The 22185-nt window shown below is 37.7% G+C and overlaps 1 protein-coding gene across 1 annotated transcript in view; it reads right to left on the bottom strand.

The window, feature by feature from the left end:
• Nucleotides 1-22185, bottom strand: part of LOC309803776 (3',5'-cyclic-AMP phosphodiesterase 4D-like) — a 443765-nt gene that overhangs the window by 288610 nt on the left and 132970 nt on the right. The window contains exon 2 of the mRNA XM_082620488.1: nucleotides 8896-9125. Within this exon, the coding sequence (XP_082476614.1) occupies nucleotides 8896-9125 (230 nt within the window). The remainder of the gene's footprint in view (nucleotides 1-8895; nucleotides 9126-22185) is intronic.

Raw genomic sequence — 22185 nt, 5'->3', positions numbered from 1 at the left:
ATTTTAAATTATATATTTTAAGTTTATTATTTATGTATACTAAAGTTTTGAGTTTCTATGTATAGCTTCCATACAATAAGGTGTGTGTGTGTTTGTGTATTTATTATGGCATTAAGCATTAGTCACATTTTTTTTTAGGAATCACGTTGGAATAAAACACCCTGAGGTAAATCCCATTTGGAAATGCGGGCAAAGGTCTCACCTTTGCCAGGCTCAGAGCCACAAACTTTAGGGTAAATGATGCTAATCCATCAAATAAAGTCAATCCAGATATGTTAAATAAATGACATCAAACAACTAAATGGCATACTATTTTGATTGAATTCCACAGATTTGGAATAGGTCTAACAATGCTTAGCTCCACTTAATTCCTTTTAAGTGGATAAAAGATTCTAAATGAGTGAGATAAATTGGTATAGTAAATAACACCTAAATCCTAAGCTGTTAGAAAGAATTCTAACCAACTAGCCAGGATTTTCAGCAAAACCAACAATAACAAAAAAGTGTGTTTAACACAAGAGGTCATATAGTTTTCTCATAGTTCTTTTTCTGTATACAATTTTATTTTAAAGAAATCATTTTTCCATTTTGTGGTGCTCATTTGTAGGCGGGAAGAGTTTGCTAACTTCATCTTTTCCTGAATTTCAACTGAATGCATTTTTCTTGTTTTATTCTTCTTGAACTGATACACTTTGTCCAATATTAAGTGTAAATTAATGCATACATTTATGGAGCACATAACAATTAAACAAAGGCCATTCAATCAGAGTGCTTTCACCTACTTTCTTTCCCCACAAACATGATATTGCAAGACAGAAGAACATGACTTTGAAAGAACTGGAAACTCTCCCCAAACACTTCAGTGATTATACAAGGATGGTCAAACAGGGTAGTGTTTGTGGAAAGGCAGCTATCTGAGGAGCTGAAAAATGATGATTCTCAGGTGGAAATGATTAAAGTGTTTTTTATTCAGCTCTGCACTCTGCCTGCCACAGTATCGTGTTCTTCGATCACTTTTCATGGTAAATTAAATGCTTCACCAGGTTCATTTTTAGAAAATATGGGATCTCTAACCAATCTATACTATCAAACAAGTAAAGTTGAAATAGAAAAGTTTGAAAACAGGGACCAGGTGCTCTGGTGTGCTAAACGCACAAGTCACCACTCCGTTTAGTGTTTTTATGAACATGGGAGCCTGGTGAGATAGAAATCTTTGATTACAAAAGTAAACCCTCCCCAGTACATGTTACTTTACTGACATACAAATAGAGATCAAAATACTGTGGTATGGTATCAGTCCATTTGAGTAACCTTAATTAGGATGCCAGAGAGTACTACGAGAATGAAAAGGCACTACAGTAGTCTGAAAAATAAATGAGGGTTTGATAATTAACGTATTCTTTATTTTAACCAAATTATCATTTATTGGAAATCTTTTTCATTCATAGGAAATATTTTTACTTTCTGGAAATTTAGGGCGTGACAGGTACCATAAAACACTCAGAGTTTCTGTGATGTGTGAGGGAAAACTGTCAGCACTATTTAGTTGTTTATCTTAGCTTAGATTAGATTCAAGATGTCATTTACCAAGATATTATATAGCAAAGTGTTCCATCACTCTTAGAGTCTGTGTTAATCTTGAAACTCAAAAATTTCAAAGCAAAGTAAAACTTGTTTCAATTAAATAAGAGTAAATGCTATAGAAATGAGTCTTGTGATGTTTTGTGGATATTCCGAGAAGTTTTGACAAACACTATACAAATAAATTGCATTTAAAAAAATCAAAGACAAAGGAATCCAGTTGTTTTATTATTTTTTATATAGCATGTATCTTTACGATTATTGCAAACATTGCCTCCTTATTACTTTGCAATGATTATTTTTAAAACCAAATCCAGCTCAAGAACACCACATTTCTGAAGGGATATTTAATAATCACAGTCATGTGTGCCCATTTTCCATTTTAGAAATCTTTGCCTACTGGGTTATAGATCTTCCACATCACTTTCAGCAAGAACTTATCAGATAAATATCTTGAAACTTGAGCACATATCCAATATGAAGGTGCAAGTCTCACGGGTTCACCATGAAATATAACTCTTTAGCTTCATAAATCCTTATATCCACAATACTTCAAATCTGAACTGCCCACTGTCAATGCTTTCTTAAGTTAAAAGGATGAAATTTGAAAAATCAAATGTCTGTTTTAACCAAGCTTCTGTTTCTCTTCATTTTATTTTGTTTGGATTTTGATTCAGTAACAAAATGTTGAAAATTAGCTTTTTTATGTTCACACTAAGGCACTGTGTGTACTCAAGAACATTAGATGATGGGCAGCTGATCAAGGAATCCAAAGTCTAACTGGCATCTGGGACCAGCTCCTCTGTGAATGGCACATAACTCAAGGAAATATTTCTGGAAGATCCTTATAATATGAAGCCTTATTTGACTAAAGTAATTCTTCCTCCTATGTTGGGGAATTGATTTTTTTCCCCAAGAGTGACCGTTTCTTCTTTTAACTTCTCTTCATTTTCTTTTTTTTATAGGACATAGTAATACAAATGCACACAGTGTACTTCTCCAGACAGGTAATGGGGCACAAGTGATGAGAAAGTGTTTGTAATATTCTCCACCCACATGTATCCCTGAATATACATCCATCCAGAGGTGTGTCATCCTGTCACAAGGGGACAACTTACTCCTTGGCTTTTATTTTATTATAGCTGATGCAGCAGTAAAACACAGGTAGAGAGATTTAGCACTATCTCCTGTCACCCTCCTTCTGCTGCCACAATCTCCTACTTGTGTGCAAGAAGCGTTCCATGTGTGGCAAGCTAAATCCTCCTCAGAGTATCTGGGGGCTCCATGGACCACCCAGGGAAAGTAAGCCAGTGCCAGAGTTGGGGCCAAGGGGAGCTCCTAATTCCTCCAGAGGATTCTGACCAGGTAACTATGTTGAAGTCAGCAAGGGTTATTATAGAAGTGAAACAAGGAGAAAGTAAGGAATGAAGAGGACCTCTGATCTCATTCCAAACATAATTGAATAACCTTTGAAAGCAGGGCATGTCTGTGGACTGATGCCAAAAGCAAGACCTAGACTTCTTAACATAAATGTGACAGGTCCATAACAATCTTAACTTTCTGAACCAGGAACAAATTTCTGGTTGCCTCCTAAATCTGCTAGAACACCCATCTTTACCCCAAGAGTTATTAATAGAGGATCTTTGAGGCCAATTCTAACAAGGAAACTAATAAAAACAAACAGGATTTGCTCCGATATTTTTGCAAATAAGTGTAGCAGTAGCAGTAGTGGTTATACAGTAAGTAGCTATAACATACCAAAAGAGTACCAAGTATTTTATCTTCACAATAAAACCATGAGGTAGGTACTCTCATTATTTTTATTTTTGCCCTTTAGAAATTAGGAACTTGGAGTGGTAAGGAACTTTCCCAAGGTCCGATAGCTCGGAAGTGGTGATGCATGCAAGACTCAAATTCAGACCACCTTATCTGGAGTCCCCACTCTAAACCACTTACTACTCTGCCACTGTCTACCATGAACATATTGTCTTTTCATTCTTAACTTTTCTGTCTGCCCCCTTAATGCTTGGATGTCCTATTTGCCACCATTCAATATTCAAGGGATCAACTTTTCTTTTCTCTCAGTACAATTGCCCTGCAGGTTAAGTGTCATTCTTATTACCTCCTTTGCCCTTATCAAGCTGCCTCCGTTTCCCCCTTTCCATTTTCTTCTCCACCCTGGGAACCTCACTCTTTTCCTTTTCACTGTTTTTCCCTGTTATCTGCCCATCCTCGTTTCTCTTTTCTCCAGCCTAATTCCACCACCATCTCACTGTCCTTGTTTCCCTGACCATTCACGGTGACACTTTTCCCTACACACACACACATTTCAGAGGTTCTTAATATTACCACCATATTAAAAGTAAACAGAAAATAAAATTCAAGCCATGATGTGAGAGAAAATATTCATTTACAATAAAAACAAAAGACTCATGTTTAGAATACAGAAATACCCCCAGAAATCAATAAGTTAAAAAAAACTGGATAAATATTTAAATAGGCATAGCACAAAAGAAGATATCCAGATAGCCAATAAGCATATTAGAAGGTAAACAATATTTCTACTCATCAGGGTAATGTAAATTAAAACCACAGTAAGATACTGCTATACATTCACTAGAATGGCTAAAATGAAAGGACTGAGAATACTGAGTGTTGGTAAGGACGCAGAACAACTGGAACTTCCACACATTGCTAGTGGGAGGATAAAATAGTACATCACTTTGTAAAATTGTTGGACAGTAGTAAAACTAAATACATGCTTACCTACAACTCAGAAATTGTACCCCCAGGAATATAACCAAGAGAAATAATTGCATATGCCCACAAAAAGACTTGTATAAAAATGTGCCTAGCAACTTTATTCATAATAGTTCCAAACTAGAAATTCCCCAAATGGCCACCAATGAAAGTGCATAGATAAATTATGTTATATTCATACAATGGAATACTACACCACAATAAAAAAGAACAAACTATTGATACACACACCAACACTATAAATATGAAAAACCATTTTGAGTGACAGAAGCCATACACAAAGAGTATTTACTATATGATCCCATTTATATGATGTCCAAGAAGAGGGAAAACTAATCTTTAGTGACAGAAGATAGGAAATTATATGGTGATTACATGAGTATACAAATATATAAAATTTATCCAGATGCATACTTAAGATTTATGTATTTTACTGCATGTAAAGTATACATATATAAAAAGTTTTTAAGAAAGTAAATGGATAGAAAACTGTTTAAAATAGAAATATAGAAACCTATGACATTCCAAGTTCTTGCCAAGTTCATAACATTTCAAGACATTAATAGATGTCTCTCTTACTTCAGTAAGAGTCAATAAACAGCCATGAAGCCTGTGTCATCCTATCCTATCCTATGTGGAAAACTAACTGGTGGGTGAATTCAAGGTTCTGGGCATCCCGGGCCTTACAATTCTGTTTTTTGATCACTGAAAGTTTCAAAATGTTGCTAAATCACAGCACACACAAGCTAACACCTTAGGCATACTCAAAGAGAATTGTTAAATAGTGGACATTTGAACACATTCATATTGCCTGGTTAAAACAAATCCAAGTAGAACTGTTAAAGTATTAATTTTAAAAAGTCCTCTTGAACTCAGGCTCTTGACCCAGGAACTTCATGAGGAAGTTAATAGTTGCCGTACATAACATTCATTTTTGCCCACCAACATTCCCTTAAGAAACCACATCATGGCTTTCTAAAGGGGTAGCACAAGTCTCTAGACCCACTGTGTAATACTCGACAGAGCAAGTGTCTGATGTGCTGATATCCCAGAAGAAAGAGCAAAAATAAATAAATAAATCCAAAGGGCATGAAAAGTCTTCTTTCTCATCAGAGATTCACAATTGCCAATGTCTCAGTGTAAGTTGACAGTGGGACCTGGGGGCCTACTAACCTTTAATGATGGGAAATGGGGCTGTAGAAAACCTAGCTAAAATAGTCTAAATTACCCATTAGCCCTTTCTGATAGCTGTGAAGGAACCTTGTATTCTTGGTTAACTGGAATAGCTACAGAATGTCATCCCTAACTTTACCATTTGCTGACCTTCCAAAGCTTAGATAGTCCAGAAAATTATACTCTTGATTTTTAAATTTCTCAGATACTCAGTTGACAAATATATATTTTTTGGACCAAATGATCAATTATTTCCTCACTTGATTCATTATTTCTTTCTTTTTTTTTTTTTACATCCTTATTGGAGTATAATTGCTTTACAATGTTATGTTAGTTTCTGCTGTACAACAAGGTGAATCAGCTATATATCCCCTCCCTCTTAAGCCCCCCTCCCACCTTCCCTATCCCACCCCTCTAGGTGATCACAAAGCACTGAGCTGATCTTCCTGTTCTATGCAGCAGCTTACTGCTAGCTATCTATTTTACAGTTGGTAGTGTATATATGTCGGTGCTACTCTCTAACTTCTTCCCAGCCTCTCTTTCCCTGCTGTGTCCTCTAGTCCATTCTCTATGTCTGTGTCTCTATTCCTGCCCTGTCACTAGGTTATTTTTGCTTCAAAAGATAATAGGAATCCCTTTAGGACATCCTTAGTCTTTGTTTCTGCCACTCTCATCCATGGTTTCTCCTGGCTGCCTTCCGATACAGACAAGTCACTCTTGTTTCATCTCTCTAAAAGACAAATTCTTTCCTCCAAGATGTTGAATAAATTTGTAAATGGTAAGCACTGTTTTGCTTATACTTGAGTCTTAGATCCTTGATTAAAAAGGAAACAAACTCTGAACCGACAGAAGTACTATCATACAGACAATTCTGAACCTCTAAGTTCTTTGGCACTTGGAGGCTATTTGCTTTTAGCAATATATTCAAATTTAATTAAATAAGCTTAGCTTTTACCTGAGATTTTTAATTATATGCATTGCCTAACTACACAGAGGCATATTAAATATACTGCATCAGTTTCTTTTAAGGGCACATGATATAACACCAGCTTTGAAAGAGAAATCACGTTTAGCCACCAAATTTTTTGAGCTACCAAAGTTAATTGAATACAACACAGGCTTAAATTAGTTCATTTTAATTTTAATTATAACTATAATCCCTTCTTCCTCAAAGGTAGCAAAAGCAAGATAATAATTGTTAGATAAACCTGCTGTGCAGAAAAGCGTTTATACAAGGCCTACAACTGTTCTCATTAGAAAAGCCTGTTGGAAAGGTGAGCCCTTAGCTGGCATCTGTGAACTTGGATTTCAGGAGGGTTCCCACCGTTCCCTAACTGGTAAGAGTGGCCAACTGCCTAAACTGGTTGTGTAAAAAAATGTGGTTTATGCTGAACAACTGCATTCCTTCTGGGAATCTGGAATTTAGGCACATGCTACGAAGAGGGTGCCCCAGTGACCACCCCCCTAATAAAAATTCTGGGCACTGAATCTATCTTTTATTTTTAATTTTTTTTATCGTGGTAAGAACATTTAACATGAGATCTACTCTCCTGACCAAATTTTAAGTGCATAATACAATCTTTTCAACTATAGCCACAATGCTGTACAGCAGATCTCAGGAGCTTATTCATTTTGTAATTGAAACTATATGCCCGTTGAATAGCAATTCCCCATTTCCCCTACCCCCAGCCCCTGGCAACCTCCACTCTACTCTGTTTCTGTGAGTTTGACTCTTAAAACCTCATACACACACTGAGTCTTTAATAGGCTTCCCTGGTAGAAGGCTTCCCTGGTGAACACACTTCACATGTGTTGTCACAACTCATTACTGGAGGAATTAAGTGCATCCTGTCTGACTCTACTGGGAGAAGGAACTCTTGGATGCTTGTATCTGGTTTCCTCCAGATTTTACCCCATGTGCCTTTCTTTTTGTTGATTTTGCTTTGCATTCTTTTTCTGTAATAAATCCCAGTGATGAATACAAGTATTTACTGAATTCTGGGCTCTTCTAGCAAATTAATGAACATAGGGGTGGACTTGGTGACCTCTGACACACCTGGCAGTGAATCCTGTTCTCTACACAGATGAAGTCGTGTTGACGCCGATGAGGGGAAATTGGATTTCTGAGACAGTGTTTTTCAAAGCATGCTCAGATCAAACTGCCATATAAAATTCTCACCTGATTTAGTGTCTGATTAACAGGTGTACAGTCTTCTTTATATACATGGTTTATCCCAAGGGGGAAAAAAAAAAAAACCCAAACACATCACATACGTAATTCCTCTTTCCATCGCTTCAAAGTAAGAATTTGTTGTCTTCTTATTTACCTAGTAGTGGTTTCCTCATAACTTTTAATAACATAGGTGCTTTGAACTGGTCTGTAACAATTCAAACAGCTAAATTCAATATCTTAGATGACAGTTACTGCTGAAATTTTTTCTGACCACAACTTTTCTAACAACTTTTAGGAAAATCCAAAAGGTACCTCTCTAGACATATATGCCTTGAACTTGGCAGAGAATGAGGGAGCATCACATTTTCAGCATAACAAATTGCTCTGTTCTTGTAATCCTAGTAAATGCTCAAGAGACTGTCCCACTGGTTTCCTCCTCTCTTCTTAAAATGCAGCTGAGCTGGCCAAAAAAACAAATAACGGATGTGCCCACTATCCTCACTTTCTTTGACAATATTTTATCTGGTGAATTGCTATTAAAGAGTAAAAACTCCATTGTAAACAGCAGAAAAAGAATAAAAATATAAATACTCTGCAAAGTAGGAACTAGAAATATTACATTTGTAATTGGAGGCCTCATTGCATCTGATTCTTCCATACATACTAATGCAGAATAAAACTGCCATGTGCTGGGAACTGAAACAGTATTCTGGTAAGCAACACCTGAAAATGTCAAAGGCCAAATTACTAGGCTCATGACTATAACTGCATATTTCCTTTAATTCTAATTATAGTACAATCTATTCTTGATTCCAAATTTGCTTTGCATCAATAAACATTGCCTACCATTTCCAGATATGTATGCCTACATGGTAATTTGTCCATTAGTTCTCATTTGTTAAGAAATTTTCTTTTAAATTACCTATGACCAATATCAATTTCCAAGTCCAAGTCCCCTTCCTCAGATACTCATTATCATTCATCAATACCTTTTCAAGTCCTCCTTGTAAAATAATTTGACTAAAATGTCTCCTCCTGCAGAGATTGCAACATTACCTGAGGAAAAAAATCACCCTTCTTTCTTTTGGCTCTAGAAACCCCATTTTCCTTCTGCTCAAATCAAGCAATGAGCCACAAAACTCAAAAGATCACAGACAACCATCACCATCTAAAATATAAAATGGGAAAATGTCGCCAAGGTCACTCACCCACTGGAGTCTGCAGAAGTGATAGCAATCAGGGGTAGAATCTTCAGGGGGAGGCTGGTTGGCCTTTGAGTGTTCTCCGATTCACTTTTCAAGTCAGCTTGTTCCAACTGTCTGAAGGCGAGAGGGGGAAGCTGGACACTGCGGCAAGAAAGTCTCCGTACAAGATAGGGTTCCATTCCTCGCAAAGGGTCTTCCTCTTCATTAGTGGAATGCAGTGTTTCCTCAGAGGCCTAAGACAAAAGTTCAAGAAAGTACAGTAATCAACAAAAGTCCCATGATTTATCATTACATGATGGCTTTACACTTTTGGAGAAAGAAATTGAGGGAAAATTATATGTGAAAAATGTTAACTAGAAAGCAATGATATTAACAGAACAATATTTGGTGAAAAGACTACAACTAATAACTGAAATCTAGAGTTATTTTAAAAATAGTAAAGTTGTTCACTAGTATATTTAGATATGGCTTGGTTGTTAACAATTAACTGACATTTCCAATAATCTTAGAATTTATGAATTTTGTGTATGAATTCTATGAAATCAAGGGTAAATCAAAACATTTTTCTAGCAAATATGAAATGAATTGCAGGAATTTCATACATATATGTGTGTGTATATATATGTATGTGTATATATATATATATATATCTTGACATATTACATACCCATAAATACATGAAGAAAGAGGAAGAAAATGAGTCCTATTTTTTTCTTCATAATTAGAACCATATTTGTAACATATTTTCATATGTCACATGTTACTCAGATATTCTTTACAAAGTTTTATGATAAGACTTTGTGAGGGGAATGAGAAAAAAGACATGACCATCTGAGTACCAAGTAGAAATATATTTAAATCACAGCTGAGTTTTGCGAATAGAAAATTTAATATTTTGATTCTAGTTGAAAATATACTGCTACGTAAGTAATAATTATTTCCAAGTGGTTGGAAAGTCTAGTCTGGCAACGTTTATTATCTCCATATACACAGAATGATAGAGCCACCAAATGTTATCAGATAACACACTGAGTTTTAGAATCCTTGCGTTGCCACTTTGCCAGTTGTGTTTGTAGAGTGTTGCTTAATCTAAGTTTTCTGTTTCTTTACCATAAAAATGGAAATAGATCCATCATCTCTGCAGCACACATTTGTTGGCCAAACCTTTGCTTTTCTATCTCCGTGTGAGTGGCCTTTCTCCCCTCTGAAGTCCCAAACCACTATCCTCCACACCCTGTTTGGTCTTTAGGAGCCAAAGGTGGTGTTTCAGGGAGGGCTTCGGTGAGTGACTCTGTTCTTTGGGTGGGTGGCCAGGCAGGGTCTCTCCCATGGACAAGTGTGTAGGGGAGCAGAATTGGCCACCCTCGACTGTGTCTCTTTGGCATATTGTTTGAAGCGGTTATCTCCTGAGACATGGAAAGGAAGGGCTCTGGAAACTAAGTAGGAGTTGCCCTTTCCTAAAAACCTTTCCACTGGTAAGGGTGACTCCCTGTCAGGATGGAGGATGACCCACCCATTCCCCCCACACACACAAAAAAATGGAAATAATATTTACCCACAAGAATTAAATGAGATCATGAATGTAATGTGCATAGCTCATTACCTGCAATGTGATAAGCAGTCATGGCAATTTCCTTTCCTTCTGAGTTGTACAAGTGAAGAAACTAGCCCAGAGAGGCAAAGTACTTTCTCCAAAATTAGCCTGTTGGTTATAAGTTAAAAGTGCATTGACTTTGCAGAGTCCAGACCTAGTTTAGAACCTTTGTTGTACTTCTTACTATACAACCATCTTTGGGCAAGTAACTTAGGCTCACTGAGATTGGTTCTCCACTTGAACACTGAGGATAATAATAACATTTACTTCTCAGGGTCATTGTCTGGATCAGAGATACAAAGTGTATGAAGCACTAATAGATGGCCCACAGTTTGCACTCAACAAAATGGCAGCTATTATTATTATAATCCAGGCTAATTCCCTTTATCTTTTCATAGCACTATACTGCCTTCGATACTTCATTCATCCATATTTTTTTCCAAAAACAGAAAATTTGTCTTTTTCTGATTTATAGCTTGAAAAATGTGAAAGGACATCCAATGGTGGCTTCTATTCAGCCTTGGGTTTTATTGTCTAATTTCATGGATAAATAGAAACAAAAAAGAAGGCACCCAGAAGGTAAAGAAGACGTCAAAGCTAAACGCAAAGTTTATTTATTTCAAGTCCTAGATATGAAGATCTAGATTCTGAGAATCTGTGCTTTGAGGAATCTACTTGCTTTGTAAAACAACATTAGTAATAATAATGGCTTTTAAAAGCAGCACATCCTGCCACTTGAGACAACATGCATGGATCTTGAGGGCATTATGCTAAGTGAAGTAAGTCAGACAGAGAAAAATAAACCCTGTATGAGCACACTTATACATGGAATCTAAAGAAAAAGACCCAAACTCATCAGATCAGCTTTGTGGTTACCAGAGTGGGTGTGGGGGAGGGGAAATTGAATGAAAGGGGTCAAAAGGTACAAGCTTCCAGTTATAAAATAAATAAATATTAGGGATGTAATGTATAACGTGATGACTACAGTTGACATGGCTGGATGGTATATATGAGAGTTACTAAGAGAGTAAACCCTAAGAGTTCTCATCACAAGGAAAAAAGTATTTTTTTCTTTTTTTTTTTTTTTGTATCTACACAACATGATGAATGTTAACTAAACCTGTGGTCATCATTTTACAATATTTTTAAGTCAAATCATTATGCTGTATACAGTAAACTTATACACTGCTGTATGTCAATTATATCTCAATAAAACTAGAAAATAGTTTTAATAATAATGACTAATATTTATTGAGTCCTTATCAAGTGCTGGGTTTACTTAGTGAGTGCTGTGCTTTTCATATATCACCTCATTTAATTTTCACTGAAGTACTCTGGATTAGGTTCTATTACTTTTCCCATTTCACACATAAAGAAACAGAGACCTTTATCATCACATGCTCTGGTCACACAGCCACGTGGTTAGTAGGGTAACCAACATTCCTGTTTGCCTGGGCCTTTCTGCTTTTAGGACTGCAAGTCCCATGTTCAGGAGAACCCACCAATCCCAAGCAAACTAGGATGACTGATCACCCTACAAGTCAAAATCCAAACCCAAATCTATTTTAGTTAAACCTGAAACTAATAACTTCTCTGTACTACCTCTAACAAGTATGGTCCCTGGCAAGGTGCATACTTCCAGAAAAGAATTGAACACACAGTAATTGACCATAATTTAATATGCCTCACATTAAAAAAAAATGAACAGAATTGAGCCCTACATAAACAGTGGAAATTAGTGAGAATCCTTGTTGATTAAGTCAGGAGACAGAGATCTAGGCCTGACTCTGCCACTGATTACTTATGTGGTGTTGAGTCATTTAACCTTTCTGCACTTTAGTTTCCTTAGACATACAATCAAGAGATTGTACAAAATGAACCTTAAGGCTACTTTCAGCTCAGATTTTATAATAGCCAGTGGTAAAATCAGTGCTTAGTGAGATGGCAAATATATAAAATAAAGGGAAAACGTGTGCACATGTACCATTCTTAGCTTTTAGTTTGAGAAAGTGAGCCTCTATGTGCTTACAAAGTTCTGTGTGTTCATTTAAGGACAGAATTGCAAACTACAGCCACACTCTGGGACTGCTAACAGGTCATGATTTGCCTCACATATTTCTCAAGAGAAGTTAATGAATGACTTAAGTGTGTAGACATCCTTCCTTGGGACAAACGTGGAAAAGAAGAAAAAAGATGAGTCTAGCAGAGCTAAACACTGAATGTAGCTGGCCAAAGTTAATATCTTTTTATAAAGATAGCATTGTAACTGAAGGAATGCTTTCTATAACCCAGGTCATGTGATAAAAGACTTAAGGTTTGTGCCATTCTCTTTTAGATAAAACCACCTCAAGAAGTAACTTCTTCTGAGAGAACAACCTCTATTAAAAATAAAGTGTAGCATTTTTATCTTGATAATAAAAATGATAAAGCTATAGATGTCTATATCCTAACATTCATTCAAAAACAGCATAACAAGTGGCTTTTAAAAAATTCCAGATCAATGTGTATCAATGATATTTCAAAAAGAAACAGAACTTTACCCAGTAGAAGGTAATAGGTTAAATGGCCTTATTTTGGAAAGAAATGTAAAAATGATCACCAGGACAAAATGTATTTCATGTTATTGTAGGAAAATGACATTTTTACAAGGGTCGAGGGAAAAGACAGTATTTATAGCATCTCTAAGCTGTTATTTCTCAAAAAAGTGATGCTCAAACTTCCTGCGTGAGAATCGCAGAAGGTACTTGCTAAAATTCAGACTCCCAGGCCCTATTCCAGATCTGCCTAATCAGAATCTCTATTATTAGGGCCTGGGAGTCTGAGTAAGTCTCCACTATGGTTCTTATGCATGCTTAAATTTGGGAACTAATGGTTTTGACATTTTAGACATGGTCCAACTCAATAACAAAAAGATGTTCACTGCAGCTTATTTATGATAAAGAATCTAATTATTGTACTGAGGGATTGGCTTAATAAATTTTGATATATCATATTATGAAATACTATGAGGCTGTTAAAATAATGCAGAAGAATATGTGATTATATTCATGACATAATGCCGAGTGGGAAAAAAAGATTACAATGTGATCTAATTTTTGTAAAATAACACTAAAACAAAAACAAACGCCAAAACATATTATGTTTATGGAAAAAATTTTAGAAAGATATATCCCAGTTCTCTAAAATGCCTTTCTCTAGGTGATGCTGTTGGTGGTGATTTTCATATTGTTGTTTATTACTAGTTTCTATATTCCCTATAAATTTGTACTATTTTGAGTTTAAAAGCACAATAAAAGTCATAATAAAAAAATGAAACTGGGCTTCCCTGGTGGCGCAGTGGTTGAGAGTCCGCCTGCCAATGCAGGGGACGCGGGTTCGTGCCCCTGTCCGGGAAGATCCCACATGCCATGGAGCGGCTGGGCCCGTGAGCCATGGCTGCTGAGCCTGCGCGTCTGGAGCCTGTGCTCCGCAACGGGAGAGGCCACAACAGTGAGAGGCCCACATACCGCAAAAAAAAAAAGAAAAAGAAACTACATTGAACTTGTGATTGATGGGACTCAAAAATATCTCACATTCAGCTTCAACATATGCAATATCCAAAGAAAAAAGACACTAAAATATTTGAATGAGTTTAATGCAAACCTGTTAATTTGTAATAAAACAAAATTGTCTTTGGTAACTAATCAACTTACTTGGAATAGTTGACAGAAAAATAACTTGAAAGTAATTCTTTTCACTGTTAGGACAAGTGCCTCTCTGAAATACATACCTAAAGAAAGCAACCCCTCAATGATTAAGAGTTACAACGAATGCGTGAGTGTTAAATATGTTGTTGTTGTTGCTGGAATCATTATTATTACTGTTTTCTTCAGTCTCTATGAAGGATAGTTAATTAATTTCTTTGTTCTCCTTTTTTTCCCCTCCCAAAATAGATTGCAAGTCACTTAAGGCCTTTAGTGCAGGGACATACATATAACTGGTGATAAATAAATTGCTGTGCTGTTGATAATCTCAGGGTTTTTGATATTTGTTTCATATATATGTATAAATATTTTACATATATATACATATATATGAAATTTTCTATAGAGAAATTATTTTAAAATATATGTGAATATACATTGGCATTGTAGCAGAAAATGTTTCTTTCTGGGCACCAGCTAGACCACATTTCCAGATTCCCTTGCAGGTAGATATAGGTACATCCATGGCATTACCTTATATGCAAAGGATTACAGGCTAAGGAAATGTGCCATTTTCACAGCTGTCCCATAAAAACTGTGAGTACAATCTCTCATTTCTCTCCCCCTCTGGAACTCCTTACTGGATACTGAAGATGGTGAAGACAAAAGATGGGAGATATCATGGTTTCTAAGTCACTGTCCAGAGGAGAGTCACTTGAACGCTTAATTTGGGCTACATGAGCCACCAATAATTTTCCATTGTGGAAAGGCACTAAAATTTGGAGTCTCCTTGTTACAACTAATGCTGTATTATAGATATAATCATATCTCTACTCTTTGAGTTCAAATTATCTTAATTATAACATGATTCTTTTCTGGGTAATTCCTTAATTAGATATTTGTTGAGCATCTACTACCTTGCAAATGTGTGTGGGGTGCTAGAAATACAGGTGAATTAGACACTTCCTTTTTCCTTAAGTACTCACTATTCATGTGGGGAGAAAGATAAATATAATAGGTCTTCACCAATGTGTGATAAGAGCTGTAACAGAGGACTTAGGGCTCTTTAGGAGTGCATCAGTAGGATGAACACTTTTGTGAGTGAAAGAGGGTGCTAGCCAGAAGTGACATCAACCAAAGGAGAAAACTAGGACTGTCTCAGGCAAACTAAGAGGTATGACTACCTCGTAAATCTGGCATTTCTTTTTGGGTTCTGTCTACCTCTCCAATCAGTTCTGTTTAGTCTCATTGATGGATCCCCTGTTAACTGTCTCTTGAATCTAGACACTCTCCAACGAGCTATCCTCAACCATTTCTCTTCTCACCCTACACACTATTGGTTTGAAACCTCAGGAGCTTCCCAGGTGAAATCTGAACCTGGCCCCTGTACACGAGGGCAAGGAGAGGCCAAAGAAAGAGACAGGCCACTCCAGATCAGTAGGTGACAGAATTAATAAGGAAGGGAACTTACATACAGGTTTGTCTTGGGCGGCCGCAAGGCAACTAGATCTCGGCACGTGCTGCCAGAATCTGAAAAGATTATATAGAGGCCTTAACTGGGTTCAGTTATGTATACTGTCCAGATGATCTCAACAACACATTGTTCTCTCAAGCCTGCATCTTTGAAAACTGCTCCTACTAGGGGAATAATGGGCAGAACATTCCATGGACCAGGGAGGGGGTGAGCAGCTTCTGATTGCCTGGGTCCAGCTCACAGGTCAACTGGTGGTCAAGTTCTCTCAATGACCTCCTTTAATACACTCATGTTGAAAATATTATCCAAGACAATGAATACAAATAAATTCTGCCTTTTTATTTATGACCCCAAGTCAGCTTTCAGCCTTCCAGATGTAGTGAAATGATTAATTCCTGTGTCATTCCATTTGTTAGCTTGGACACATCTAGAAGGAGAGGAGCATGCCATAACAACTATTGTACCTCCAGTACTCAGCCAGTGCCTGGGACAATGTATATGTAGAACTGATTCACTTTGTTATAAAGCAGAAACTGACACACCATTGTAAAGCAATTATACTCCAATAAAGATGTTAAAAAAAAAACAAAAAACACATGCAAAATAAACCTTGCTGAAGGCATGAATGCAGAAAATAGACAAACTTGACTCCATTTTCTGAACTGTAAGAAATCAGGAAATGGAGAAATAGTATTAGATATTGGTATTACTAGTAATGTTCTGTTTGTAACTACTAATGTAAGTTAAGTAGAGACTGCAGCCCATAACAAGGAATTTCTTTTAAAATTTCAGGATCTGAGCCACTCAGATTGCTTTGGTCTATTCCCATGTTTGAAACTTCTTTCAAATATAGTTTCATTATGATAAGCATTTTCGCCTAATTTTTAAAAAATAATAATAAAAGATTTCAGGCACTCAGTGCTCCAGAGTACCTATTCTGTGCAGAGCATTGTAGAAGTTAGCATGTTAAACATTGCATGACTTTTCAGGAAGAAGACAGAGTAAGCTGAAGATTAGTTTTTATAACTTCCAATGTTACAATCCTTGCTGCTGTCTAATTAGTTTCCTAATTTACTCTGAAAAAGTAGTTTCCCTGGGCCCGAATTTGTAGTATAAACAAGACAATTTTTGAAAATTGAACCAACTCTTTAAGAACTAGGGTACAGCTTAATAGGTTATATTGAAATGAATTGAAGATTATATTCACAATCTAAAAGAACTATATACAATGGTAGACATTATGTGTGAGTGTGTATATATATATCATAGACATTGTACATGTGTGTATATATATATATACATAAATGCTGTTATGTCTTGATGAATTGTTCACAATATACTAAAGCAATAATTGAAAATCTGCCTTAAGATTCCTCAGCCTTATGCCAAATATTATCCCCTTATCTCATTACTCATTTTATATATATATATATATATATATATATATATATATATATATATATATATATCTTTTTATCTTAAAATCCAATGCTAAGGTCGCTCAAATAATCTTATAGGAAACTCACAAGTCAAGGCAATAAATATAAATACCTAAGTTCTTTTAATTCAGAAAAGAGCATTGTACTAAACTAACACAACCCATTCTCAAATGGATATTTGTATACCAATATAGAAAAGGCACTCTTATAAAAATGAATTCTGGCAGAATGGAGCCCGTGTTTCCACAGAGCTGGAACTCCTGGCTCGGGGTCTCCTTCCTCCGCCGTCACTGAACTGCCCCGGAGCCCGAGGGGAGGGTGGCCTCACTGAGGCTGCCGGCTCTGGAGGGGCCCCGGCGGCCAAAGCTGTGACAGTCCTGCAGACGGCGGGCCTGTTGTTTCAACAAGTAACTTAACGACAAAATGGAAAAACAAGGAGTTTTGTGCCTGAGACCATGTTGATGTGAAATCAGGGATGGCCACCTTGTGCCAGATCACTCATTCTGGAGTAAGCCAGCTGCCATGTCATGAGGACACTCAAGCAGCCCTAAGGAGGGATCCATGTGGCAAGGAACTGAGGCCTCCTACCTACAACCACATGTCTAACACTGCCAGTATTATACTGAATAAGAGTGATTAAGTGGGAGGACCTTCAAGATGGCAGAGTAAGACGTGGAGATCACCTTCCTCCCCACAAATACATCAGAAATACATCTACATGTGGAACAACTCCTACAGAACACCTACTGAACGCTGGCAGAAGACCTCAGACCTCCTAAAAGGCAAGAAACTCCCCACGTACCTGGGTAGGGCAAAAGAAAAAAAGGGAAAACAGAGACAAAAGCATAGGGACGGGACCTGCACCAGGGGGAGGGAGCTGTGAAGGAGGAAAGGTTTCCACAAACTAGGAAGCCCCTTCGCGGGCGGAGACTGCGGGTGGCGGAGGGGGGGGGCGGGCTTTAGAGCCACGGAGGACAAAGCGGACAGATTCCCGCATGGAGGATCGGTGCCGACCGGCAGCACTCACCAGCCCGAGAGGCTTGTCTGCTCACCGGCTGGGACGGGCGGGGCTGGGAGCTGAGGCTCGGCTTCGTAGGTCGGATGCAGGGAGAGGACTGGGGCTGGCGGCGTGAACACAGCCTGAAGGGGCTAGTGCACCACAGCTAGCCGGGAGGGAGTCCGGGAAAAACTCTGGAGCTGCCGAAGAGACAAGAGACTTTTTCTTGCCTCTTTGTTTCCTGGTGCGCGAGGAGAGGGGATTAAGAGCGCCGCTTAAAGGAGCTCCAGAGACAGGCGTGAGCCGCGGCTAAAAGCGCGGACCCCAGAGACGGGCATGAGACACTAAGGCTGTTGCTGCCACCAAGAAGCCTGTGTGCGAGCGCAGGTCACTCTCCACACCTCAACTCCAGAAAGCCTGTGCAGCCTGCCACTGCCAGGGTCACGTAATGCAGGGACAACTTCCCCGGGAAAGCGCACGGCGCGCCTCAGGATGGTGCAACGTCACGCCGGCCTCTGCCGCCGCAGGCTCGCCCCACATGCGTACCCCTCCCTCCCCCCGGCCTGAGTGAGCCAGAGCCCACGAGTCAGCTGTTCCTTTAACCCCGTCCTGTCGGGGCGGGGAACAGATGCCCTCAGGCGACCTACACGCAGAGGCAGGGCCAAATCCAAAGCTGAATCTCAGGAGCTGTGCAAAGAAGACAAAGGGAAATGTCTCCCAGCAGCTTCAGGAGCAGTGGATTAAATCTCCACAATCAACTTGATGTACCCTGCATCTCTGGAATACCTGAACTGACAACGAATCATACCAAACTGAGGAGGTAGACTTTGGTAGCAATGATATATATATATATTTTTTCCCCCTTTTTCTCTTTTTCTGAGTGTGTATGTGTATGCTTCTGTGTGTGACTTTCTCTTTATAGCTTTGCTTGTACCATTTGTCCTAGGGTTCTGTCTCTTCGTTTTTTTTTGTTTGGTTGGTTTTTTTAGTATAGTTTTTAAGCACTTGTTATCATTGGTGGATTTGTTTTTTGGTTTGGTTGCTCTCTTATTTCTTTCCTTTTTTTATTACTTAAAATTTTTTTTAAATAATATTTTTTATTTAGTAACTGTTTAATTTTATTTTGTCTTCTTCTTTCTTTCTTTCTTTTTTTCTCCCTTTTATTCTGAGCCATGTGGATGACAAGCTCTCAGTGCTCCAGACAGGCATCAGGGCTGTTCCTTTGAGGTGGGAGAGCCAAATTCAGGAAACTGGTCCACAGAAGACATCCCAGCTCCACGTAATATCAAACGGCGAAAATCTGCCAGAGATCTCCATCCCAACGCCAAGACCCACTTCCACTCAATGACCACCAAGCTCCAGTGATGGACACCCTATGCCAAACAACTAGTAAGACAGGAACACAAACCCACCCATTAAGAGAGAAGCTGCCTAAAATCATAATAAGGCCACAGACACCCCAAAACACACCACCAGACGTGGACCTGCCCACCAGAAAGACAAGATCCAGCCTCATCCACCAGAACACAGGCACTAGTCCCCTCCACCAGGAAGCCTACACAACCCACTGAACCAACCTTAGCCACTGGGGGCAGACACCAAAAACAACGGGAACTACGAACATGCAGCCTGCAAAAAGGAGACCCCAAACACAGTAAGTTAAGCAAAATGAGAAGACAGAAAAACACACAGCAGATGAAGGAGCAAGGTAAAAACCCACCAGACCTAACAAATGAAGAGGAAATAGGCAGTCTACCTGAAAAAGAATTCAGAATGATGATAGTAAAGATGATCCAAAACCTTGGAATAGAATGAAGAAAATACAAGAAACATTTAACAAGGACCTAGAAGAACTAAAGAGCACACAAACAATGATGAAAAACACAATAAATGAAATTAAAAATTCTCTAGAAGGGATCAATAGCAGAATAACTGAGGCAGAAGAACGGATAAGTGACCTGGAAGATAAAAGAGTGGAAATAACTACTGCAGAAGAGAATAAAGAAAAAAAAAATGACAATAATTCCGGATAGTCTCAGAGACCTCTGTGACAACATTAAACGCACCAACATTCAAATTATAGGGGTCTCAGAAGAAGAAGAGAAAAAGAAAGGGACTGAGAAAATATTTGAAGAGATTATAGTTTAAAAGGTCCCTAATATGGGAAAGGAAATAGTTAATCAAGTCCAGGAAGCACAGAGAGTCCCATACAGGATAAATCCAAGGAGAAACACGCCAAAACACATATTAATCAAACGATCAAAAATTAAATACAAAAAAAAATATTAAAAGCAGCAAGGGAAAAACAACAAATAACATACAAGGGAATCCCCATAAGGTTAACAGCTGATCTCTCAGCAGAAACTCTGCAAGCCAGAAGGACTGGCAGGACACATTTAAAGTGATGAAGGGGAGAAAGCTACAAGCAAGATTACTCTACCCAGCAAGGATCTCATTCAGATTTGATGGAGAAATTAAAAACTTTACAGACAAGCGAAAGCTAAGAGAAATCACGACCACCAAACCAGTTTTACAACAAATGCTAAAGGAACTTCTCTAGGCAGGAAAAACAACAGAAGGAAAAGACCTACAATAACAAACCCAAAACAATTAAGAAAATGATAATAGGAACATACATATTGATAATTACCTTAAATGTAAATGGATTAAATGCTCCAACCAAAAGACATAGACTGGCTGAATGGATACAAAAACAAAACCTGTATATATGCTGTCTACAAGAGACCCACTTCAGACCTAGGGACACATACAGACTGAAAGTGAGGGGATAGAAAAAGATATTACAGGCAAATGGAAATCAAAAGAAAGCTGGAGTAGCAATTCTCATATCAAACAAAATAGACAAAAGAGACAAAGAAGGACACTACACAATGATCAAGGGATCAATCCAAGAAGAAGATATAACAATTGTAAATATTTATGCACCCAACAGGAAACACAAGTTTTAAATGATACATTAAACAAGATGGACTTAATTTATATTTATAGGACATTCCATCCAAAAACAACAGAATACACTTACTTCTCAAGTGCTCATGGAACATTCTCCAGGATAGATCGTATTTTGGGTCAAAAATCAAGTCTTGGTAAATTTAAGAAAATTAAAATTGTATCAAGTATCTTTTCCGACCACATGCTATGAGACTGTATATCAATTACAGGAAAAAAATCTGCAAAAAATAAAAATACAAACATGGAGGCTAAACAATACACTACTAAATAACCAAGAAATCACTAAAGAAATCAAAGAGGAAATCAAAGAATACCTAGAAACAAATGACAATGAAAACAAGATGACCTAAAACATAGGGGATTCAGCAAAAGCTGTTCTAAGAGGGAAGTTTATAGCAGTACAATCCTACCTCAAGAAACAAGAAATATCTCAAATAAACAAACTAACCTTACACCAAAAGCAATTAGAGAAAGAACAAAAAATCCCCAAAGTTAGTATAAGGAAAGAAATCATAAAGATCAGATCAGAAATAAATGAAAAAGAAATGAAGGAAACAATAGGAAGGATCAATAAAACTAAAACCTGTTTCTTTGAGAAGATAAACAAAATTGAAAAACCATTAGCCAGACTCATCAAGAAAAAAAGGGAGAGGACTCAAATCAATAGAATTAGAAATGAAAAAGGAGAAGTAAGAATTGACACTGCAGAAATACAAAGGATCATAAGGGATTACTACAAGCAGCTCTATGCCAATAAAATGGACAACCTGGAAGAAATGGACAAATTCTTAGAAATGCACAACCTTCCGAGACGGAACCAGTAAGAAAGAGAAAATAAAAACAGACCAATAACAAGCACTGAAATTGAAACTGTGATTAAAAATCTTCCAACAAACAAAAGCCCAGGACCACATGGCTTCACAGGCGAAGTCTATCATACATTTAGAGAAGAGCTAACACCTATCCTTCTCAAACTCTTCCAAAATATAGCAGAGGGAGGAACACTCCCAAACTCATTCTACGAGGCCACCATCACCCTGATACCCAAACCAGACAAAGATGTCACAAAGAAAGAAAACTACAGGCCAATATCACTGATGAACATAGATGCAAAAATCCTCAACAAAATACTA

This window comes from Mesoplodon mirus, assembly GCF_964341445.2.
Source record: "Mesoplodon mirus genome assembly, chromosome: 5".
Taxonomy (NCBI): domain Eukaryota; kingdom Metazoa; phylum Chordata; class Mammalia; order Artiodactyla; family Ziphiidae; genus Mesoplodon; species Mesoplodon mirus.
Note: the sequence above shows the minus strand (reverse complement) of the source record. Positions and strands in the feature narration are given on the sequence as shown.